At 46.3% G+C, this 25,518-nt stretch overlaps 1 protein-coding gene across 1 annotated transcript; it reads left to right on the forward strand.

The window, feature by feature from the left end:
• The first annotated feature begins 1,157 nt into the window (after window positions 1–1,157).
• Window positions 1,158–4,462, forward strand: CCL1 (C-C motif chemokine ligand 1). Its single transcript, XM_002695632.5, has 3 exons — window positions 1,158–1,303; window positions 2,421–2,535; window positions 3,920–4,462. The coding sequence occupies exons 1-3, from the start codon at window positions 1,228–1,230 to the stop codon at window positions 4,008–4,010; spliced, it is 282 nt and encodes a 93-aa protein (XP_002695678.1). The 5' UTR covers window positions 1,158–1,227; the 3' UTR covers window positions 4,011–4,462.
• The last annotated feature ends 21,056 nt before the right edge of the window (window positions 4,463–25,518 follow it).

A 25,518-nucleotide genomic window follows, 5' to 3' on the forward strand; every position in this document is an offset into this window, starting at 1 on the left:
ATTCCATGCATCTGCACCGCACACCAAGTCTTCAAGACCTGGCCACTCGGTCGCTGGGCAGTCACATATCTCTCTGGCCATTTCCTCACTGTCCTTCATGCCTAGCTGTGTTTACACAAGCTCCTTCCTCTATGGACAGGCCCCTTTCCGCTTAACAGCCTTCCTGCTGGAGACTTTGCTTGAAGAACATTCCTCTGGGAGGCCTCTCTGCTGTGGGCAGTTCCCAGGCCTCCCCTGCGCCCTCCACATGGCACATGCCCTACTGTTCTTGCACCAACTGGCTTTTCCTTACTTATCTGTGAGTCAAAGGGCAATGACTTTCATTTTCTTGTTAGCTGTCTTCCCTGAGGCTACCCAAGGACCGAGAACAGGGCAGGCTGTTGAAAATATTGTGATTGGGAAAATAGAATTTGCAGCTATCTGGGCCAGGCCCTTGACATAAAACATAGCAGATCTTATTTTTTAAATTTACTTATTTTTTAAAATTACTTATTAGTACTTATTTGGCTTTTTTGGGTCTTAGTTGCAGCACAGGGGATTTTTAATCTTCATTGAGGCGTGTAAATTCTTAGCTGTGGCATGCGGGGTCAGATTCCCTGATCAGGGATCAAACCCATGCCCCTGGAACTGGGAGCACAGAGTGTTAGCCACTGGACCACCAGGGAAGTCCTAGCAGATCTTACTTAATGCTCCTGCACACCCGTGAGACTTGAGTTGCTCTTCCCATTTTGCATGAGAGATGTGACTTAGGTGAGTTTATGCATCCGCTGATTTGCAGATGTGGTATTTAAACCCAAGTGTGTCTCCTCTGTGCTGCTGCAGAGCTCTTCTGCTCCGTCATGTTCCTGGGACAGTGACTCCATTGATGGATGAAAAGACATGAGGTCAGAGGAGACAGAGGCCACTTCCTCTCATTCAATGTTCTCTAGGCCCTACTCAGCTGGGACAGCTTCTACTCAGCCTCTCAAGATCCTTATCTGCACCTGTGCCTGGGGAATTTTTCCTATACCTCTCACACCTCCCAGGAGAGTTGGAGAAAGGCGTTTTCCACGTGGTCACTGGACGTGAGTAACTGTGGCTTCCCCACCTCTGCACCGGGGGTTGGAAAACCCCACCCAGGTCTTCTGATAAAAGCCCTGGGCCCTGAAGGATAGACCAGAGGAGAACTCTTTGCTTCACCAGACTCACTGAGACCCTTGCTGTGAGGTCTGAGCCGGACAACCCGAGATGAAGCTCATCATCGCCGCACTGGTGTGCCTGCTGCTGGCCGGGATGTGGTTACAGGATGTGGACGCCAAGAGCAGTGAGTTTGACTGGAGTCACTTAGGGGAGGGCGGAGACTCAGGCGGGCACTCTGGGGTTGCAGGGTGGGGGAACAGGTTCACCTTGAGCTCCCTGCCTCCATCTCCACTCCTTCGGGAAGAATTCTCCCCGAAGAGGAGGAAGGGAGGTCTTGGATGGGGGCAGGGGGCCAGCAAAAGAAACGTGAATCTGGAGTCCACACTGACCACTGAGCAGCTCGCTTCAGTCAAAGGAGGTCTGCTTCGTCTAGACCCTGCAGCCTGATGGATGGAAGTGGTGAGGTCATTTAGGCCAGCTGGAGGCCTGAGGTCCAGAGGAGGGACTGATAGGGGTCTTGCCTCCACCAGGCAGAATCTGAGGTCAGGACAGATTGGCTAACCTTGGGCAAGTCACTTGACCTCCCAAACTCTGGTTTTGCCATCAGTAAATTGGGATTTGATTATGCCTACCCTCTAAAGCTGGTGAGAGAATACTGACCTAACGACAGACATATGACATAGGCTTTGCAAGCAGTCAAACTAGGAGGTCCGAAATGCAAGTCCTTTGAGGGGGTTGCAAACCGGCAGAGTGGAACTTGGGGGTCAGAGCTGTGAGCAGGGTAGAGGACCTTCTGGAGTGGCTGGGGGTGGGGGAAAGCTTGGCGGTTCCCAGAAGCTCTTTCCTGATCACTTCTTCAAGTTTAAGCTCCTAGCACAGTCTCTAATCCTGCCCCAAATAGCAGACTGCAGTTGAATCAGACTCACCAGGGCCCCAGGGCCCTTGAACCCAAATGTGGGGGCAGAACCATGCTCTAGCGGGGGGATGTCATAGCTAGAAGAGCCTTTAGAAATCAGTTTTAAAAGTCTTGTTTTACAGCTGGGAGGTCTGGAGTTCAGAGGAAAGGCTCATCTTGATCAAAGCCACACAGCTGTTTTGTCAGAGCCTGGGATCTGAACCCCAGTGTCCTGATTCTGCCTGAATACAGAACGAGGTGGCTGATGAGACACTAGGGTCCTTTGGATGTGGCCCCAAAGCCTGAGCCTGTCCCGGAAGCGTTTTTTTCCCCCTCCATCCTGGGTGAGAGGAACTCAGAATGGGTTGAGAAATAAATGCAAGCCATTCTTGTGCTTCTCTTCTAGTGCATGTGCCATCCTCCAATTGCTGTTTCAGAACGGTGAAGGGAAAAATTTCTCCCAAGAAAATCCAGTGTTACAAGAACATCAGCTCCACCTGCTCCTACAACGACCGTCTGATGTAAGAAATGTATCCTCTTCCGTCCCTAACTTGCTTCTCCAGAGAACAGAAACTGGCCCACCTGGGATTAGAGCAGCAGACGCTAGATGGCGATGTTCCACTAGATTAAGGTTTTTTTTTTTTTTTTAACCACGCCATCGAGCCTGCCAAAACCTTGGGTGCAGAGCCAAGAGTGGACTCTAGGAGGAGCACCTGTGCTCCCGCAGTGACATGGGTTTCTTAAAGCTCCAAGGCGCCAAGTATTGTATCTTAATATTTTATGCCCAGAGCTTAAAAGCTCCAGGCACCACTGTGTGATGGTACGAGTGAGGGAGGTCTCAATTAGTTCCTGTCTCTAGATTTGCCATCCTATAACCTTGGGTGACTCCGGGCAGGTAACTTTTCTGAACCTGATTATCTGAGTAGCTCTCGGCACTCCTGAGCTGTGAAGTGGCATAACCACGATAGCTGCATCACAGGGTCCTTACCAAGCTCCAAGGAGGTATCTTACGCTTGACACGCAGTGTCTGTGAGACATGAGACACTTTCAAGTGTATTATCTCAGTCAGCTAACTCTCCTGGGGCACGCATTTTCATCATCATGAAAACTGAGGTTCAGGGAATTAAAGAAATTTGTCTAAGGTCGTGCAGATAATTAAAGGCAGAACTGATCTATGGTTTTTGGACAACAGCCAAGTTTGGGAGGTGGACAGATCAGAGAAGAAACACATGCGCACACACACATCCCCCCAAAGCAATGATTGCTGCTAAGTCGCTTCAGTCGTGTCCAACTCTGTGCGACCCCATAGACAGCAGCCCACCAGGCTCCCCCGTCCCTGGGATTCTCCAGGCAAGAACACTGGAGTGGGTTGCCATTTCCTTCTCCAATGCATGAAAGTGAAAAGTGAAAGTGGAGTCGCTTAGTCGTGTCCGACTCCTAGCGACCCCATGGACTGCAGCCTACCAGGCTCCTCCGTCCATGGGATTTTCCAGGCAAGAGTATTGGAGTGGGGTGCCATTGCCTTCTCCGAAGCAATGATTAGGGGGTTGCAAATGGATACACATGAAAAGATGGAGCAGGTGAACTCTCAGAGATATTCCAGGAGAGGATTTGTTCCCCTGCTAAGAAGTTGCCTACAGCCTTTGCTGTTCCCTGATACACTGAATCCACCAAAGGGTCCAGGAAATGCGATTTAAAGAACTACCACCCCACCCCACCCCCGCTGAAGCTTGGGTGTTCCTCCCAGTGTCCACATCATAGATCTTATGGAACACTTCATTCTACAGGAGAACAGCTCAGGGGTGCCCAGGAGCGATGTGGGGGTCATGGGGTGGGGCGTGATGTGTGTGTGGCACCCAGGGCTGACTCAGGTGACTCAGTCCCTCTTCTATTCTCTGCCCACAGATTCAAGCTGACTGGAGGCCTACAGTCTTGTGTCTTGCAAAAAGATTTATGGGTTCAGGCTTATTTAAAGAGGATAAACCTCTGCCAGTGAAAGGAAATGTGAGCTGATCCCTTCTCATCCTGGACTCAGGACACCACGTGGCTTCACTTGTCTAACTTCACACCAGTCCTTCTTCCCCCATCTTCACCGGGTCACACCAAAGGGTCTGCTGGGTTCTAATAAGCTATGTTGTTGCACTTTATATATTTAAATTCTAGAATCTTTAAGTTCTGTCCCCCACCCCCTCTGTGCCTCTTAGACCCCACAGGGATTTCAAGGTGCAAAGTTGATTGACATTGAGGGGCTGGGCCCAGGGGGTGGAGAGGAGGGAAGCAGGTTGGAATTGGTGCCCTGGGAACTGACTTCTTTTATTATTATTTAATTTTTGTTGGAGTATAGATGCTTTACAATGTTGTAGTAGTTTCTACTGTACAGCAAGGTGAATTCTTGACACTGTGGAACTGACTTCTTGTCAATAGGAGCCAATAAATGACTCAACACAACTCTGCTGACTGCCTTTGTCCTGGGGGAATAAACGTTGATTTGGGTTGTGATGTAGATGCTCTGCGGGGCTGGGTCCCCATTTGCATGCTCTCCGCCCCTGCCCTGCCCTGCCCAGAGGGTTTGGAGGCTGGCTGGGTCCCCATTTGCATGCTCTCCGCCCCTGCCCTGCCCTGCCCAGAGGGTTTGGAGGCTATTGTTATCCAAAAGTCACAGCTGCCCTAGCTGGGGGCGGGGGGGGGGGGGGGGGGGGGGGGGGGCGGCGTGGGGGAGGCGGGCGGTGGGGAGGGCATGCAGGGGGGTTGCCATCTGCCTGTTGCTAGCCCTGCTGTAGAGAGGAGGTGGCTAAGGGCTGGAGAGATCGACACCTACAGGCCTGAGGACACGTAGCAAGTCAGGAGCAAATCTGGCCTTAGAGCTCAGGGTCCCTGCTGTGGTCAAGTCATGTCCTACTGCTTGCTAACTGCTAAGTCGCTTCAGCCGTGTCCGACTCTGTGCGACCCTATAGACGGCAGCCCACCAGGCTCCCCCGTCCCTGGGACTCTCCAGGCAAGAACACTGGAGTGGGTTGCCATTTCCTTCTCCAATGCATGAAAGTGAAAAGTGAAAGTGAAGTCGCTTAGTCGTGTCAGACTCTTAGCAATCCCATGGACTACAGCCTGCCAGGCTCCTCCGCCCATGGGATTTTCCAGACAAGGGTACTGGAGTGGGGTGCCATTGCCTTCTCCGTCGAATATGCCTTTGTTGTTCAGTTGCTGGCAATGCTCTTGGCAAGTGCCCGTTTGTAGTTGACACTGGTCTCCCTAGTCTCCCTAGAGTCGCAGGTTACACACGTTGGAGCATGTGATTGCCCCTTTTAAAGGGACAGGGCCCCTTCTTCCTCTTTGTCCCCTGGGGGTTCACCTGTTTCTTCTCGAGACTACCTCCCTCCTCTGGATGACCTCTGTTAGCATCTCCATCAGACATGGACCCACCTGCCTGGACCCTCCCCAGAAAGGATCCTGCTAATTAACTCTCCAGGCCCTGTCCAGTGGACACAGGGTCCCTCTGCCATGCTGTGCCAGGCAGTCACTTGGCACATGGGGACTTGGAAAAGAGTTCTACCCTGGAAGGCAGTGTAAGCAACTTTTGGCAGAAAAGAGCTCTCTTCAGGAGGCCACTTTTGTCTTGTCACTGTCCTTAAACCAGGCATCCCATGCTCTATCATCTCCAGCCTTAGCACACCTTTCAAATCTTTTGATCATACAATAGGTTACCTAACTTGTTGCTTTTTCCATAGATCAGAGAAGTAGAAATAAAGAGTAAGTAACAGATAACCAGATCTCTTCCCCAGTTCTTCTCATTCCTTCAGGCATCTCGAGATTCGATGTCAAAAGATAGCATCTAAAAAAAGATCATGAGCAGTTGACAAGCATTGCACACCATGGGGGACGGTGAGGACTCTGACTGCCATCCCATCCCAATGATTAATTGAGATGACTTTCCTGTTTCCCTTTAGAAGCTTTCATGGCTGAGCAGAATCTTCCGAGATGGTTTTGGGGGGGACCCTGAGTCCACCATCTCCCCAGATTGCTGGCATGCTGATTAAAGGCAATTTTCCTTTCTGTCAACACTTGAGAGTTTGGTTTTGTAGGCAGCCTTTGTAGGCAGCCCTTTTGTAGTGGCTCGAAGTCTCAGGTTTCATGGTGATGGGATTAGTTTCCGGATTGTCTTTAACCAATCATTCTGACTCAGAGTCCTTCCTGGTTCAGCCAAGATGGATGCCAGCGAGAAGGATTCTGGGAGGTGGTCGGACACGTGGTGTCACTTTTTGACATTTCCTGAACTGACTCCATGGACGTGAGTCTGAGTGAACTCCGGGAGTTGGTGATGGACATGGAGGCCTGGCGTGCTGTGATTCATGGGGTCGCAAAGAGTCGGACACGACTGAGCGACTGATCTGATCTGAACTCTCCCAGTTGGTGGTGGCTTATTAGTTTTGTGTTCCTTACTGCAAATGGTTACTATGGTCCCTGGCCAGGGTGGGCGGTTTCAGTCAGTGTGCTTCCCCTAACACCCTCTAGCCAACCCTGTCCTGCCCTTGGGCCCTGCTCCAGACTACTCTTCCTAGCATCTCCCACCCTCCGCCCTCCCCATTGCTCCAAGGCCTTCAGAGCTGAGTCCAAACTCCCATCTTGACATTCCAATTCCTCTGTAAGCACGTCTCAACCTTCCTTTCCAAAGATCTGCGGCTTTTCCTTTCTGAATCCTACATGCCAACTATCTAGGGGTGTTCGCTGCAAGCCCTCTCCCCTCTTTTCCATCCTGCATCTCTTCCACAACAGTCTCTGCTCTGCCAGTGCTACACCATCCTCCAAGGCCCATTGTCTCCAAGTCCCACGTTAGATATCAAATCCGATACTAATCAGGGCTGTGTCATCTATTTCCCCCTGGGACTCTAGTATACTTAATGGCTGCATTACTCCCGGGTGGAGGACTACTCAGAGCTGGGAGGCAGGGGCGCAAGGAGACCCGTTGGAAGCTGATGCTGGGGACGGGAGCCATTGTTCTAGAATATCCTGAGCTGGTGAGCCAGACCCTCCGTGACATACAGATGAGCCCAGTTAAGTCACACAGTCAGGGAGGGTCTGGCTACGCCTCTAAGTAGCGCGCCTCAAAGCGCCCCCTACTGGATGGGAGTTATCCCTGAAGAAAACACTACTGCTGTATTGGAGATTTTATTTATTTATTTATCTGGCTGCACTGGGTCTTAGGTGCACTGTGCAGGGTCTTTAGTTGCAGCATCTGAAATGCTTAGCTGTGGAATCTGGGATCTGGTTCCCTGAGCAGTGATTGAAACCAGGACCCCTGTGTTGGGAGTATGGAGTCTTAGCCAATGGATCACCAGGAAAACCGCTGCATTTGAGGTTTTAAACAAAATGTATTTTCTGCAAAAAAGTCAGTGGTCCTAAAACTGTACACATCTTTCCATAATAACTTCCCTGTTGGCTCAGGCAGTAAAGAATCTGCCTGCTAATGCAGGAGACCTGGATTTGATTCCTGGATCAGGAAGATCTCCTGGAGAAGGGAATGGCTTACCCATTCCAGTATTCTTGCCTGGAGAATTTCATGGGCAGAGGCGCCTACAGTTCATGGGGAGGCAAAGAGTTGGACATGACAGAGTGAGTAACACTTCCACGCTTTTCCATAATAATATATTAAGCAATACCTCACACTCACCAGGCACTGTCCTTCTTAGATTGCAATGGCCCTTCAAAGCCATGGCTCTCTAGGCATGTTCACTCCCCACTGGGGAGGTAAGCAGGAGGGAGACCCACTGCCCATAGCTTACAGGAGAAGGAGTTGGGGCTCCTGACAGGAATCAAGTGGCTCAAGACCTTACTTTAAAAAAAGAGATCACCAATATTCAAAATAAGTCCTCAACCAGCCATGATCCAAATAATACTAAATATTATTTAAGACATGGTATATTTTGTATCAGGAAACCAAAAGGACTCCATTTGAAAATTAAGGTCAAATTAGTCCAGGGTAGGGACAGGAGGCCCTGGGGACTGGGGAACATTTCTCATCCTCTGGTTTGGTCTTAGTGTGGCCAGAAGAGTTCAAGTCTTCAGGGTATGATTTTTTAAAAACACATTTAATATTTGAATATTTAAATATTTAAAATATTTATTTATTTGGCTGTATCGGATATTTGTTTCCCTATGAGGGATATTTCATTGTAGTGCACAGACTCTCTAATTGTATTGCACAAGCTCAGTAATTGTGGCCTGTGGGGTTAGTTGCTCTGTGGCATGTGGATGTGGGATCTTAGTTCCCGGACCAGGGATCGAACCCATGTCTCCTGCATCGCAAAGCAGATTCTTAACCACTGGACCACAAGGGAAGTCCCAGGTGTGAGTTTTTGATCCAGGCTTTTCACATAATTCTCCTTTGGGTTGGCACTGGTTGGTTCTGAAGCTGTGGATGAGGGTGGGCTGGCAGGGTCAGGTGACATGCTGGAGGGTTTTATCTCAGGGATGACTCCTTAGACGCTAAAACCTGTCAGGCCCACCTGCTACAGGGGAGGGGTCCTCTCTGGGACAGGAAGTCAGAGGGGAGTAGTAGGGAGAGACCCTCTGGAGGTGGTCACTGTGCTTGCCAACTGCCCTCCCCCCAGGAGAAGCTGGCCAGGCATCCACCACAGTAACCACAGAAGTGTGAGCTGACACCCATTCAGGGAGCAGGATGTGGGGTGTTACCAGCCCTCTCTGGGCCTGTCCCTGGTGTAATAATAGGAAGTTTTGGATTACATAGTCTGGTTGGATCTTATCCCCTGAGTGTAATGCCTCAAATTTGTCTGATGTCTGTCTGGTGAGGCAGAACTTAGACTGAGGGGATAGAGAAGAGGATGTGGAGTGGGGGAGGGGTAAGATAAGGTGGGAGTGGAGGGGAGCAGAATTTTTCTACTTACATGACAGCTTCCCGGGGACCCTGGCTGCTGACAATGCGATCGCTCTTCAGCTTCTGAGAGGGAATCTTCTGAGGTTTCTTTAACCAAGAGGAACCTGCTGTTTCTTATGGTTAAATGGGAAACAGCAGGTGACCAGGACATGGAGCGTGTCTAGAAATAAAAGTCACAAAGAAAAAGCATTGGAGGAGATGCCAGGTTTTTCTTAGCTTGAATGCGGCAGGGGAAGGCGAGCACAGAGGTAGAAGTGGGTCTCATCCACCCCAGGTCCAGTGCTCCTGCCCACCGCCCTGAAGGCAGGGTAAGGCCAGGAACACGTGCCTCAAGATTTCTGAGGTTGATCCGCATGGAGGGGACACATCATTGCTGATTGAGGAAGGTCGGTGTGACGGGACTCGGATATGGACCCCAACCTACAGGGTTTGGAAAGAGTCACTGTATCTAGATGCCAAGTTATGTCTGACTCTTTTGCCACCCCATGAACTATAACCCACCCAGCTTCTCTGTCCATGGGATTTCCCACACAAGAATACTTGAGTGGGTTGCCATTTCCTTCTCCAGGGGTTCTTCCCAACCCATGGATCCTACCCGCATTTCTACATTCACAGGTGGATTCTTTACCATCTGAGCCACCGGGGAAGCCCTTGGGAAGATTAGCTGGCATCAAAGAACAGGCCTTGGATTTGGAGTGGGCAGTGTAGGCTTTATTCTGGCTCTGCCGTGGCCTGGAGGTGGGAGGGGGCAGGCAGGATGCCTGCTGTCCCCAGCATGGGCTCTCGCTTCTGTCTCCAGAATTAGAAGTTGAAACCTTGAGGGTCCCTGGTGCTCTGATAGGGTGGGAAGTGAAGGGCTTTGTTTTAGGCTTTCCTAGAAGACGAGAAACTGAGAGTGAGAGAGGAAGGGAAGAGGGAAGAGAGACTGAGCTGACCTGGCTGAGTCAGCACCTGGGTGCTGAAGGCATCTGCTGGGAGCCGCAGACCCAGAGATGCTGTGGAGACCTTCCCGTGGGAAGGGGCGGATGCCAACATCACCCTGAAAGCTATTGGTTTCTGATTTTGTCTGATTTTGTCTCAGCCCTGCAGTAGCTCTGGCTGTCCTGCCTGCCTGTGTAAGTAGCAGAGAGGATGGGGTAGCAGGGATCGCAGAGGGATGTTTGCCTGGCTGGGGTCATGGTCAAGTCAAGATGGAAAGGGTCTTGAGTCTGCTAAGCTGGAGACTGAGCTGCCAAATTGTTTTCCAGGAAATGCAAGATGGAAGTTGTGAAAGATGTAGCCGGGTAGGCACTGCCTCCGCCTTAGCTGCTCAGACTGCAGAAAGGAAGATGGAACACGTATGTGCTGGCAATAGCCCTAGGAAGTGACCCTAGGAGCTGCTGTCTCCAAATGAAACGGGAAACCATAGAAAATACCTCTGGTGCTAGGGACTTTCCCCTATTACGTATTTAGTCCTGACAAGGTAAGTACCATTTATAGATGCGGACACTGAGGAGCAGAGAGCTTAAGTAACTTGCCCAAAGAGTCATGGGGAGTAAGGGGTGAGGTTGGGAGAAACAGCTGTAAGTTTACATATAATCACCAAGAGTTTCATGTCACTGATGTCTTTTTCCAAGATAAGTGCTAAGTAGAAGTCTCTTGGGCGTGCTCAGTTGCTCAGTCATATCCGACTCTTTGCGACCCCACCGACTATAGCCCGCCAGGATCCTCTGTCCGTGGGATTTTCCAGGCAAGAGTACTAGAGTGGGTTGCCAGCAGGATTTGTGGATTCAATCCCTGGGTTGGGAAGATCCCCTGGAGGAGGACATCTCATACTGGAGAAAAATTAAAGCTGGCCCCTGGTGACTGGGCTCCTCCCATCACATATAGGTGCTCCCTTCTCCTGCTCAGACCTAAAGGGATATGGTTTGAAAACCACTGATTTGTCTAGGTCCCTTGTTTTCAGGAAGGTTTGTTGATGGGAGAGGATGGGGAACAGAGCAAAGATGTTGGCTCCTTGCTCCTGAACCTAGCTCCCTCCTGCAAGGAGTCTGAGCTAGGAATTTGGGAGTTGGGTGAGCGGGTGGGGAGTTCCAAAAGGCTCGGTGGCAAAGAGGGAAGAGCTTGGACTCTAATGGAAAACCTAGCAAGTCTCTTAGCCTGGATATTTCTATCCCCACGCTCACTCCTGCCTCCCAGATTTTGCTTACCTTTTGTACCTGCTCGGAATAGTCTCCCGTCCAACCTCCGTTCTTGCGAGTCTTTCTACTCTAACAAAACAAGCCCAGTGACGTTAAAGGAAATGAAACAAACAGCTAAGATTAGTGAGAGGAAATGAAACAAAGAGCTAAGATTAGCAGAGGAAGGTGGTTCTTTGACAAGCCTATGATGAAGATGCAAGTCTCCTGAGGCTGATCAGGAGAAAAGGAAAAAACAGCAGCACCAGTAGGGGCGGTTCCTCCAGAGTCCACAGATCCCAGGAGGAAAATAAGAACCTTCTGCCAGTAACTTTAGTTTCGATGAAGTGGATGGATTTCTTAAAATCTGACTTACCAGATTGCAAGAAAAAAATGTTTAATTCTTAAACTATTTAAAAAGTTGAGTAATGAAAAATTTTCCACAAAACATCCTCCAGTCTCGGAAAGCTTTAACAACTCTTTCTCCAAGCATTCCAAGAGTTACTGATTCCTGTCTTACACAATTGCTTCCAGAGAATATCAAACGTGTGCGCTCTTCAACTCATTTTGTGAGTCTTGGACATAAAAACGTGTCAGGAATTACGTGAGAAAAGATTGCAAGCTTGTCCCGGCAGACACACGTTCCATTTCTAATATTCCATCCTCTTCTCTGGCCCAGAAAGTCAGCCTGTGTGGATCGCATCAAAGAGCTTGCAGGTCTCCTGGCTTCAGATTGGGTTTGGACACGGGAGCCCTTCAGGGTGCTGGCGAGAGGGAGTCATTAGGGTGAAGAACTGATTTCTCTGCTGCCTTCCTGTACCTCTCCCTGGATGCAACCCTTGATCAATGGTTTTCCCTTTCTCTCCAGGTGACCCTCTCCACTCTCTTCATCCATGTTTGGGAGAGCTACATTGTCCTTGCGCCTTTGGGTCCAGGGGTGGTCACCATGCTGTTACTAGCCTCAAAGAACCAAGTAGCTTTATGGTTTCGCCACACTCAGCCAAACATTCGATTGCATTTTTATTATTAAACTCTCCTCAAATCATTCCAATATCAGTGTCATTCACTTCTTCCTGACTGACATAGTTTTGGGTACCAGAAGTGGCTCCTGGCAACAGAACGTCCAAATAGGATTCTGGAACTGGGTTGCTCATATATTTTAGGAGTATAATAATGGCATGTGCTGGCATCATGATTACTTAAATTATCTCCAATAGTAGGATGGCAGACTGAGTTGTATCAAGCCCTCCAGGTGATTCTTAATGGGCACTAAGATTCGAGAACCAGGCGACTACAGCATATCCCATGGCCATCCCTGATCTACAGAGAATAGATACTAGAGGGCTCTTAAGGACAATGCCCTTCTCTCATGGCCCCATCAAGGCATCTCTTAATCCGTGTAGTCAAAGCTATGGTTTTTCCAGTAGTCGTGTAGGGATGTGAGAGCTGGACCATAAAGAAGACTGAGTGCCAAAGGATTGATGCTTTTGAATTGTGGTGCTGGAGAAGACTCTTGAGAGTCCTGTGGACCGCAACAAGAACAAAGCAGTCAGTCCTAAAGGAAATCAACCCTGAATATTGATGGGAAGGACTGATGCTGAAGCTCCAATCCTTTGGCCACCTGGTATGAAGAGCCGACTCACTGGAAAAGAGCCTGATGCTGAGAAATAGTGAAGGCAAAAGGAGAAGGGAGCGGAAGAGGATGAGACGGTTGGATGGCATCACTGACTCAATGGACATGAAATTGAGCAAACCCCAGGAGATGGTGAAGGACAGGGAAGCCTGGTGTGCTGCAATCCATCGGGTTGCAAAGAGTCAGACATGACTGAGCGACTGAACAACAACAGAGAAAGTGTCCTCTGGCCTTCTCATGGAGTGCAGTTAGGGATGGCTGGGTAGCTTGCACATAATAGATACTTTTCAATAGCTCCACTTCCCGGAGCCTTTGGATACCTTCCGAATGACCCAGGGAGTTCTGGTATTTCAACTTCATCAACTGCAGGCTTCTTTTGAAGTCTAGATTCCAATCAGCCAATGTAGCTAAACAGTTGTCACTCCCAACTACTTGTGCTAATGCACTGAATTGTGAATTCTGGAAAAGCACATTCATACCAATGAATTTGACAAACTGAGTCTTATATGTTAATGTCCTCTTACAGTGTAGTGCTCCACATGCCCCGCCCCCAATCTTTCCTCCAAATTGAGTGACTGGGGGGACTTTCATACCCTTCCAGCAGGATCTCCTGTCTGTCCTTCCCTCTGTTTCAGGACCTATTATCTTATAAGAGAATACGTTTAGGAACCTGGGGTCTGGAGTCAGCCAGACAGGGACCTAAATCCTGTATTCACTATTTACTTGTTATGTGGTTTGGAGCAAACTGTTTACCTTTCTGAGCCTCTAAGAGGAACTGGTTGTTAATTATTACATCATTGTGATGCTTCAAGAATCTAATAAATAATGAATGCGTGGTAAGTGCTCAGTCCAGTGCCAATAATTTTTATTTAAAAATTAAAAAAAATTTTTCATTAAAGTATAGTTGATTTATAATGTATAGTTTCTGGTACACAGCAAAGTAATTCAATTATACAGATATATAATACATATAATATGAAAAAGAATATGTAATTATTTTTATATTCTTTCCCATTATGGTTTATTTCATGATATGGACTATAGTTCCTTGTATTATATAGTAGGAGCTTGTGTTTATTTATTTTATATATAGCACTACTAATTTCACTACTAATTTACTAGAAATTTTTATCTACTAATTTCACACTCTTATCTCTCCCATATCTTTTCCCTTTTTGTAACAATAAGTGTGTTTTCTGTGTCGGTGAGTCGGTTTCTATTCTGTAAGTTCATCAGCACCATATTGTCGATTCCACATATGTGATAGCATATGGCATGTTTTTCTCTTTCGGAATCATTGCATTTAGTATGACAATCTCTAGGCACATCCATGTTGCTGCAAATGGCATTGTTTTATTCTTTTTTACGGCTGAGTGATATTCCATTGGGTGTGTATATATATATGTGTGTGTGTGTGTATACTTGCCACATCTTTATCCATTCTTCTGTCAATGGCCATTTAAGTTGCTTCCAAGTCTTGGCTACTGAAAATAGCACTGCTATGAACATTGGGGTGCATGTATCTTTTCAAATTGGGGTTTATTCCAGCTACATGACCAGGAGTGGGATTGCTGGATCATATGGCAACTCTTATTTTTATTTCTTTAAGGAACCTCCATAGTGTTCACCACAGTGGCCATATAATTTACATATCCCCCAACAGTGTAAGGAGGGCTCCCTTTTCTCCATACCCTCTTCAGTATTTGTTATTTGTAGAATTTTTAATGATGGCCATTCTGACCAGTGTGAGTTGATACCTCCTTGTAGCTTTGATTAGCGTTTCTCTAATGATTAGTGATTTCAGTGTTGACCACCTGGTGATATCCATGTGTGGAGTCTTCTCTTGTGTTGTTGGAAGAGGGTGTTTGTTATGACCAGTGTGTTCTCTTGGCAAAACTCTATTAGCCTTTGCCCTGCTTCATTCCATACTCCAAGGCCAAATTTGCCTGTTACTCCAGCTGTTTCTTGACTTCCTACTTTTGCATTCCAGTCCCCTATAATGAAAAGGACATCTTTTTTGGGTGTTAGTTCTAAAAGGTCTTGTAGGTCTTCATAGAAACATTAAACTTCAGCTTCTTCAGTGTTACTGGTTAGGGCATAGGCTTGGATTACCGTGATAATGAATGATTTGCCTTGGAAGCGAACAGAGATCATTCTGTCGTTTTTGAGATTGCATCCAAGTACTGCATTTTGAACTCTTTTGTTGACCATGATAACTGCTCCATTTCTTCTAAGGGATTCCTGCCCACAGTAGTAAATATAATGGTCATTTGAGTTAAATTCACCCATTCCAGTCCATTTTAGTTTGCTGATTCCTAGAATGTTGACGTTTACTCTTGCCATCTCCTGTTTGACCACTTCCAATTTGCCTTGATTCATGGACCTGACATTCCAGGTTCCTATGCAATATTGCTCTTTACAGCATCAGACCTTGCTTCTATCACCAGTCACATCCACAACTGGGTATTGTTTTTGCTTTGGCTCCATCCCTTCATTCTTTCTGGAGTTATTTCTCCACTGATCTCCAGTAGCATATTGGGCACTTACCGACCTGGGGAGTTCCTCTTTCAGTATCCTATCATTTTGCCTTTTCATATTGTTCATGGGGTTCTCAAGGCAAGAATACTGAAGTGGTTTGCCATTCCCTTCTCCAGTGGACCACATTCTGTCAGACCTCTCCACCATGACCTGCCCATCTTGGGTGGCCCCTCAGGGCATGGCTTAGTTTCATTTAGTTAGACAAGGCTGTGGTCCGTGTCATCAGAAAACTACTGTGATTATGGTTTCAGTGTGCCTGCCCTCTGATGCCCTCTCACAACACTTACTGTCTCACTTGGGTTTCTGTTACCTTGGACGAGGGGTATCTCCTCACCACTACCCCTCCTGACCTTGAACGTGGAGTAGCTCCTCTAGGCCTTCCTGTTCCCACTCAGCCGCCACTCCTTGGACTTGGGGTTGCTCCTCTCAGCCGCTGCCCCTGACCTCGGGAGTATGGTAGCTTCTCTCCCAGCCACCCCTGACCACAGGGGTGGTGTAGCTTGTCTCGGCTACCGTCCCTGACCTCTGGCACGGGGTCAAAGATGGAGAAGCTCTATACAGTCAGCAAAAACAAGACCGGGAGCTGACTATGGCTCAGATCATGAATTCCTTAATGCCAAATTTAGACTTAAATTGAAGAAAGTAGGGAAAACCACTAGACCATTCAGTTCAGTTCAGTTCAGTTGCTCAGTCGTGTCCAACTCTTTGCGACCCCATGAATTGCAGCATGCCAGGCCTCCCTGTCCATCACCAACTCCCGGAGTTCACTCAAACTCATGTCCATCGAGTCGGTGATGCCATCCAGCCACCTCATCCTCTGTCGCCCCCTTCTCCTCCTGCCCCTAATCCCTCCTAGCATCAGAGTCTAATCCAGTGAGTCAACTGTTCACACGAGGTGGCCAAAGTACTGGAGTTTCACCTTTAGCATCATTCCTTCCAAAGAACACCCAGGACTGATCTTTAGAATGGACTGGTTGGATCTCCTTGCAGTCCAAGGGACTCTCAAGAGTCTTCTCCAACACCACAGTTCAAAAGCTTCAATTCTTAGGCACTCAGCTTTCTTCACAGTCCAACTCTCACATCCGTACATGACCACTGGAAAAACCATAGCCTTGACTAGACAGACCTTTGTTGGCAAAGTAATGTCTCTGCTTTTGAATATGCTATCTAAGTTGGTCATAACTTTTCTTCCAAGGAGTAAGCGTCCTTTAATTTCACGCGGATGTGACTGGTGATAGAAGCAAGGTCCGATGCTGTAAAGAGCAATATTGCATAGGAACCTAGAATGTTAGGTCCATGAATCAAGGCAAATTGGAAGTGGTCAAACAGGAGATGGCAAGAGTGAACGTCGACATTCTAGGAATCAGAGAACTAAAATGGACTGGAATGGGTGAATTTAACTCAGATGACCATTGTATCTACTACCGTGGGCAAGAATCCCTTAGAAGAAATGGAGTAGCTATCATGGTCAACAAAAAAGTCCGAAATGCAGTACTTGGATGCATTCTCAAAAATGACAGATTGATCACTGTTCATTTCCAAGGCAAACCATTCAATATCTCGGTAATCCAAGTCTATGCCCCAACCAGTAATGCTGAAGAAGCTGAAGTTGAATGGTTCTATGAAGACCTAGAAGACCTTTTAGAACTAATACCCAAGAAAGATGCCCTTTTCATTATAGGGGACTGGAATGCAAAAGTAGGAAGTCAAGAATCACCTGGAGTAACAGGCAAATTTGGCCTTGGAATACAGAATGAAGCAGGGCAAAGGCTAATAGAGTTTTGCCAAGAGAAGACACTGGTCATAGCAAACACTCTCTTCCAACAACACAAGAGAAGACTCTACACATGGACATCACCAGGTGGTCAACATCGAAATCAGATTGATTATATTCTTTACAGCCAAAGATGGAGAAGCTCTATACAGTTAGCCAAAACAAGACTGGGAGCTGACTGTGGCTCAGATCATGAACTCCTTATTGCCAAAATCAGCTGAAATTGAAGAAAGTAGGGAAAACCACTAGACCATTCAGGTATGACCTAAATCAAACCCCTTATGATTATACAGTAGAAGTAGAAGAGAAATAGATTTAAGGGACTAGATCTGATAGATAGATTGCCTGATGAACTATGGACGGAGTTTCATGACATTGTACAGGAGACAGGGATCAAGACCATCCCCATAGAAAAACACCATTTAGGTATGACCTAAATCAAATCCCTTATGATTATACAGTGGAAGTGAGAAATACATTTAAGGGACTAGATCTGATAGATAAAGTGCCTGATGAACTATGGACGGAGGTTCGTGACATTGTACAGGAGACAGGGATCAAGACCATCCCCATGGAAAAAAAATGCAAAAAAGCAAAATGGCTGTCTGAGGAGGCCTTACAAATAGCTGTGGAAAGAAGAGAAGCAAAAAGCAAAGGAGAAAAGCAAAGATATAAGCATCTGAATGCAGAGTTCCAAAGAACAGCAAGGAGAGAAAAGAAAGCCTTCCTCAGCGACCAATGCAAAGAAATAGAGGAAAACAACAGAATGGGAAATACTAGAGATCTCTTCAAGAAAATTAGAGATACCAAGGGAACATTTCATGCAAAGATGGGCTCGATAAAGGACAGAAATGGTATGGACCTAACAGAAGCAGAAGATACTAAGAAGAGGTGGCAAGAATACATAGAAGAACTATACAAAAAAGATCTTCAGGACCCAGATAATCACGATGGTGTGGTCACTCACCTAGAGTCAGACATCTTGGAATGTGAAGTCAAGTGGGCCTTAGAAAGCATCACTACGAACAAAGCTAGTCGAGGTGATGGAATCCCAGTTGAGCTATTTCAAATCCTAAAAGATGATGTTGTGAAAGTGCTGCACTCAATATGCCAGCAAATTTGGAAAACTCAGCAGTGGCCACAGCACTGGAAAAGATCAGTCTTCATTCCAATCCCAAAGAAAAGCAATGCCAAAGAATCCTCAGACTACTGCACAATTGCAATACTCATCTCACACGCTAGTAAAGTAACACTCAAAATTCTCCAAGCCAGGCTTCAACAGTACGTGAACCATGAAATTCCAGATGTTCAAGATGGTTTTAGAAAAGGCAGAGGAACCAGAGATCAAATTGCCAACATCTGCTGGATCATGGAAAAAGCAAGAGAGTTCCAGAAAAACATCTATTTCTGCTTTATTGACTATGCCAAAGCCTTTGACTGTGTGGATCACAATCAACTGTAGAAAATTCTGAAAGAGATGGGAATACCAGACCACCTGATCTGCCTCTTGAGAAATTTGTATGCAGGTCAGGAAGCAACAGTTAGAATTGGACATGGAACAACAGACTGGTTCCAAATAGGAAAAGGAGTATGTCAAGGCTGTATATTGTCACCCTGCTTATTTAACTTCTATGAAGAGTACATCATGAGAAACGCTGGGTTGGAAGAAGCACAGCTCGAATCAAGATTTTCGGGAGAAATATGAATAACCTCAGATATGCAGATGACACCACCCTTATGGCAGAAAGTGAAGAGGAACTCAAAAGCCTCTTGATGCAAGTGAAAGAGGACAGTGAAAAAGTTGGCTTAAAGCACAACATTCAGAAAACTAAGATCATGGCATCTGGTTCCATCACTTCATGGGAAATAGATGGGGAAACAGTGGGAACAGTGTCAGACTTTATTTTTCTGGGCTCCAAAATCACTGCAGATGGTGATTGCGGCCATGAAATTAAAAGATGCTTACTCCTTGGAAGCAAAGTTATAACCATGAAAGTTATGACCTAGATAGCACATTGAAAAGTACAGACATTACTTTGCCAACAAACGTCCATCTAGTCAAGGCTATGGTTTTTCCAGTGGTCATGTATGGATGTGAGAGTTGGACTGTGAAGAAAGCTGAGTGCTGAAGAATTGATTCTTTTGAACTGTGGTGTTGGAGAAGACTCTTGAGAGTCCCTTGGACTGCAAGGAGATCCAACCAGTCCATTCTAAAGGAGATCAGCCCTGGGTGTTCATTGGAAAGACTGATGCTAAACTGAAACTGCAATCTTTGGTCTCATGCAAAGAGCTGAGTCCCTGATGCTGGGACGGATTGGGGGCAGGAGGAGAAGGGGACAACACAGGATGAGATGGCTGGATGGCATCACCGACTCGATGAACATGAGTTTGAGTGAACTCAGGGAGTTGGTGATGGGCAGGGAGGCCTGGCGTGCTGCGATTCATGGGGTCGCAAAGAGTTGGACACGACTGAGTGATTGAACTGAACTGAACTGAATGATTAGTGATGGTGAGCATCTTTTCATGCGCCTATTTGGTCATCTGGATGTCCTCTTTGCAGGCACTAACTGGCATTCTCTGCCCCTCAGTCTGGGTATCTCCATAGAATGGCCAGATTACAGAGGAAGGGAACATTGACATTGTGACTGGGGAGAAGGAAGTCCATCCACCACCCCTGAACACGATGCAGGTCAACTTTCCTCCCTTCTTTCTTCACACCACCTTCTCTACTATTTCTGTCTTGACTTATAATATCTCATCCACCTACAACTTTCATCTTTCTTTTTTTTTTTTTTTAAATGAGCAATGCTTTTATTTATTTTTGGCTGTGCCGGGTCTTCGTTGCCACACAAGCTTTTCTCTAGCTGTAGTGCGTGGGGGCTACTGTCGAGTTGTAGCGCGTGTTTCTCGTTGCAGTGGCTTCTCTTGCTGCAGAGCACAGACTCTAGAGCAACTGGCTCAGTACTCGTGGGGCTCAGGCTTAGCTGCTTCGAGGCATGTGGGATCTTCCTGGACCAAGGATCGAACCCGTGTCTCTTGAATTAGCAGGTGGATTCTTTACCACTGAGCCACCAGGAAAGCCCCCAACATTTGTGTTTCTGTCTGACCCATATAGGAATTACTTGAGGTCTGGCTTATGCTGTATCTGGCTTCACAGATTTCGTAGGGGATCAAATCTTGCTCTGAGATGGATGGCTGATGACCTTCCAGGTCAAACTCTCCTACGTCTGCTCTAGAAAACAGATTTCTTGTCATGTTCTCGACCAGCATATTGTCAAAATGAATACTTACCAAGGATCCAGGGAGCCTAAAAAGACATAGTGGGAAGATTATCGTGTAATTGATCTTTCTAGCCAGACAGGGGTAAAGCAGGATTGTCATAGGCAAGCTGAGGTGTGCAGTCTCCCTACCCACTGGGCTGTTAGTTTTAACCCGTCATTGCTTTGCTAATTGAGGTGCTTATAGTGTTTAGTTTTTGCTGCCTTCTTTTTGGGAGAACTCCTAGGATAAATACTTGATGCTGTCCCTTCCCATGACTAAATAAAAAGCGCAGGCAGGAGAGACTTCATATTTGGCACACTCTCGTGCTGTGAACAAAGAACGGGAAATTTTTCTGTCCACAGGCTGGTGGAGCCAAGTTTGGTTCAGTAACAAATTCTCCTCCCCGTTCAATGTAATCCCAATTATTAATACAATCAAAACAAGAATTTTGTGGAGACTGATAAGCTAATTCTGAACTTTTAGAGGAGAAGTTAAAAACAAAACAAAACAAAAATAGTTAAGACAACTTTGAAGAAGAACAAAGTTGTTGGGCTTACACTCCCAGATATTAACAGTTTTTAGAAAGCATTAGTCATTATGACATAGTACCATTGCTCTAAGAATGGATGAATGTGCCAAGGGAACAGATTAGAGTGCAGAAATAGAACCATATGTATACTGATGTTGAATATATATATATATATCAGAGTTTGCCCTCTGGAGTAGCTAAGGAAAAAATACCCTTTTGAATAACTGATCAATCCATTATTCAGTGTGCTGAATCAATTTGATATTTATAAGGAAGAATAAAATCTTGATCCGTAACTTTCAGCACACTGGAAAAAAAAAAATATATATGTATAAAATCGTGTTCAGGTAGATTGTAGCTCTAAATGTGAATGACAAAAATAATGCTTTTTGAAGACAACATAAGAGAATATCGTTGTGACATCTGTTTTGAAAAAGTTTGCTTACACAGAAAACAAAAGCACTCACCATAAAGGAACATGTTGATAAATGGACTGTTTTAAAATCAGGAAGCTGTATCATCAAAAGATAGTGAAAAAGAAAATCACAGATTATGAGAAGATGTTTCAGTTCACATGTTTGTCAAAAGATTCCGATACAGAGTGTAGAAAATGCTTCCACAATTTCATAGTAAAAAGACAGGCAATCTAAAAATAGACAAGATCCACCAAGTCTATCAAAAATGGGTATAGGATATGATGAACTGGACCTTCATAAAAAAGATACCCAATAAACATTTAGCAAGACGTTCAAGCTTATCTGTCATGAGTAAAACACAATGGAATGCCCAGCTAAATTAAACCATGATTTTATGGAATTATACACATAATCAGAATGGCTAGATTAAGAAGAATGGCAGTACCAAGTGTTGCAATATCAATTAACTGACTCAAACTCTCATACATTGCGGGTGGGAGTGAATGTAAATTGGTGAAACAGATTTGGAAAATATTTAAGCCATATCTGGAAAAGTGTTTGATGGCTGAGTATATGCTTAATATATGCATATCCTGTCAACCATGTATGTATTTCTGTCTTTTTTATTTCTGTCTTTCTTATCTATATATCCATATTTATTTCTATCTATCTATCTATCTGCCATCTACCTGCAAAACTGTAAGTTCACACTGATAACTTTTAATTGCAGTCCAACCCCACAGAGTTTTTCTAGCCTCCAGCATTCTATATTTCTCCATAGAAGCTTCTCCAACAGTAAAGGAGTTGGCTTCCACTATCTTCAATACATCTACTTATTTGCTAAGTCCTTCTTCAGGTCACCATTCTCTTAAGTACACGGCTAACTCAGTCCTGGTGCTATGGATCCTAACTTGTGGACTGCTCTCCTGAACCCAGTCCTACCGAACATGCTGGCTGAGTGCTCCACAGTCTTGGCTCAGCCCTGGTCCCAAAGAACTTACTGGGATACCTGATCCTGGTCCCAGCTTCAGTCTTGGTAAACACACCAACGGAATGCCCAGCTAAATCCCTGGCCCTGAGCTAGTGAACTTGCCTGGAGGAAATCCAGGCATTGCCTGGAGGAAGGAGAACAAATATTGAAGGTAAAAAACAATGAATCAATAAGATAGAGCCTGAGATGAAAACGTCTGTCCAGGTAGCTCCTTTGAGGAGTGACCCCAGGGATGAGGACTGAGAGGCAGCCCAGTGAGATGGAAAAGGAGACAGCAATACAAGTATGCATAATTAAGGTCAGAATAGTGGGCGATGAGGACAGCTTCTCCTGGAAATACTCGATGAGTGTACAGAATAGCTCCCAGAATCAACTGCTGGAAGGAAGAGTGGCAGAAGCTTTTAAACATCTGCTCTGTACTTCCCTGGTGGTACAGAGGATAAGAATCCACCTGCCAATGCAGGGGACACAGGTTCAATCCCTGATCCAGGAAGATCCCACATGCCGCAGGGCAACTAAGCCCATGTGCCACAACTACTGAGCCCAAGCTCTAGAGCCCAGGAGCCACAGCCACTGAACCCATGTGCCGCAACTACTGAAGCCCTCGCGTCTAGAGCCTGTGCTCTGCAACAAGAGACGTCACCGCAATGAGAAGTCCGTGCACTGAAATGAAGAGCAGGCCCAGTTCACCACAACCAGAGAAAGCCCACATGCAGCAAAGAAGACCCAGCACAACCAAAAATAGACTAATTAATTAATTTAAAAAATCTGCTCCACTCTTCACAGGTGGAAAGTTGTCACCCACGGCGTTTGTTCCCCTGAACTGTGAGCATCACACAAACGTGTAGGCTGAGCCAGCTCCTGACCTGAGATGGCATCCAAGGAGAAGCCGGTGGACAGGAAGCAAGAAGCGAAGAGACACAGAGCAGATGTTGAGAGAGTGAAGTGAATCCAGGCCTGCAGCAAGCTGCCTGCCGGAGGCATGGATGAAATCAGTAGTGAACCCAACAGGATGCTCGCCAGCTTCCTGTGACCTCACCAGTTCTTTGCCCCCAGCTGACAAAGGAATGAATTGTGTTCACAGAAATGAACCCATTAGTAGAAGGATGTGGATTTTCAAAACACAACTATTCCAGTTGAGGCACATAAAGCATCAATACCTTAAATAAGGTGACATATCACTTACCACATTCATGTTTCATGTCATTAACAAAGTTCACTGTGATTTGAAATACGGCGACACAGTCCCGGAGTGCCTCTGGGGAAGTGACACTTGGGGAAGACAAGTGGACTGTGTCTTCTGCTGTAGCCTGGTGACAGTTTAAGATGAGGCTCATGCCTTTGAAATTTAGGACTTGTGTCCAGGGAGTTCATGAAACCCTGGGCCCAGATCTTTGGAGCCAGCTTGACTTTGAGACTGCGAAAGTGCATGGTTAAGAATCAGATGGAGCCTTTCTGGTTGGAAAGCACTCTTTTTACCCAGCTGACATTTAGATGCCTTACTTTAGACACCTGGGGTTTCGGTGTGCTACCTTGGGCTTCCGTGGAAAGCTTATTTTCAGACAGGTGATATATCTGACTTGGGAGTTTTTGCCACTAGGCTGGGCTCATGGTTGGCTCGGTGGTTTTAATTCTTGGCACTTTCTTCCTGACCCTTCCCTAGCCAACAGGCATGACCAACTTCCCAAGAGACATGGCTCCTACGGTAGGAAGTTTATGAGGTCGTCTCCCAGATCCTCTTACTTCCTGCCTGTGATACAGAGCTACTTTCACTTTTATATGGAGCATCTTAGTGCCAGAGAGAGAAACTGACTTCCTGTAAGTGACTCAGAGAGTCAGAACCAGTTCTGGGATCAGAACCCAGGTCTCTTGCGTTGCCACGCTTCCATGTTTGTACTGGAATCAGGGCATCTCTCCAACCTGTGATAGGCTCCACAGACCTGGATAAGCTGGACAAGAGTTGTCTTCCTTTAGGAGGGGTCTTGGTGTTTGTGCCTCAGTACAGTGGGCCTCATGTCTGAAAAAGGAGCCAACTGTGGTGGCTCAGATGGTAAAAAATCCACCTGCAATGCGGGAGACCTGGGTTTGATCCCTGGGTTGGGAAGATTCCCTGGAGAAGGGAACGGCTAACCACTCTGGTATCCTTGCCTAGAGAATTCCATGGACAGAGGAGCCTGGCAGGCTACAGTCTACGGGGTCGCAAAGAGTTGCACACGACTGAGGGACTTTCACTCACTCACTCATGCTCATGAAGTACAAGAGAATCTTGACCTTAAGAGGCTGTTAAGGAAAGGAGATTCCATGCCTTCAAAAGGATTTTGCAAATTCTTGGGACTGGGGTTGAGGGTATAGCGATGGAGATGAATTCATTCTGTATCACAAAGGTAACAGCCCTGTGGATAGTCTATTTGCAAGATCATAAAAGAAGGGTCTATGTTTTGCTCAATTACTCTCTTCTTCTATAGCATTTAACATATCACTCTATCTGGCCCATTCTTCCTCACCTCATCCCACTCCCACCGTGCACCATTTATAGTCCCACCATTTCTCTGCTCCATGGCAGCAGTCTGCTCTCAGACCTTCCCTCTCATGCTCCATCTTGTATTCAAACACGAAGTTATTCTTCCTGAGGCTCACCTCTGCATGTGAGATTTTCCTTCTCTCCTATTTCAGAACTCAGTGCATTTCTATTATCTGCTGAAGTTCTAATCTGAAATTCAAGAGCCACTACAATCTGGCTCCAAACTGAATTTCTAAAACCTAAACTCCTCTGTTTTTCTAGAGCCTAGCCAGGTGGGATTCCTTCCTCTGGCCCACTCCCCTCACCTCCCTCCTCTATCAGCTCTGAAGAATCCTTTCCTTTTCCATCACATTCAAATCTCTCATGAACTGTCTGGTTGAAGACTTATATCCAAGGAATAGTCTTAAGTGGATCTCTGGGCTATAGGCATCTAGTTTCCTCTTGGATTCGATTTCATTCCTGGGATGTTATTCTAGGTTTGAGAATGAACGAAACAGAGAAAATCTGGGGTTGTGGGAAAATGGTTAAAGACTGTTGCAAGAGATCAAGAGAGAGACCAGGCAGAGGTCAATGCGCAGAGAAAAGAATTGGGAACCTAGATGCTATTACGGGCGGGTGACTCAGGGACTGGAGCCAGAAGACTGGAACAACTTGGTCATTCTAGGTTCTCCCTAATCCTAAATTGAGTCCAAAAGATGTATTAGAGGATGACTTTTACACTCCAAATTGTCATTCCTTACTACCATTTTCTCCCTCCCCACCAAATGTTATCCCATGAAAAATAAGACCAAGTAGC

This window comes from Bos taurus, chromosome 19 (genome assembly GCF_002263795.3).
Source record: "Bos taurus isolate L1 Dominette 01449 registration number 42190680 breed Hereford chromosome 19, ARS-UCD2.0, whole genome shotgun sequence".
NCBI classification, from domain to species: domain Eukaryota; kingdom Metazoa; phylum Chordata; class Mammalia; order Artiodactyla; family Bovidae; genus Bos; species Bos taurus.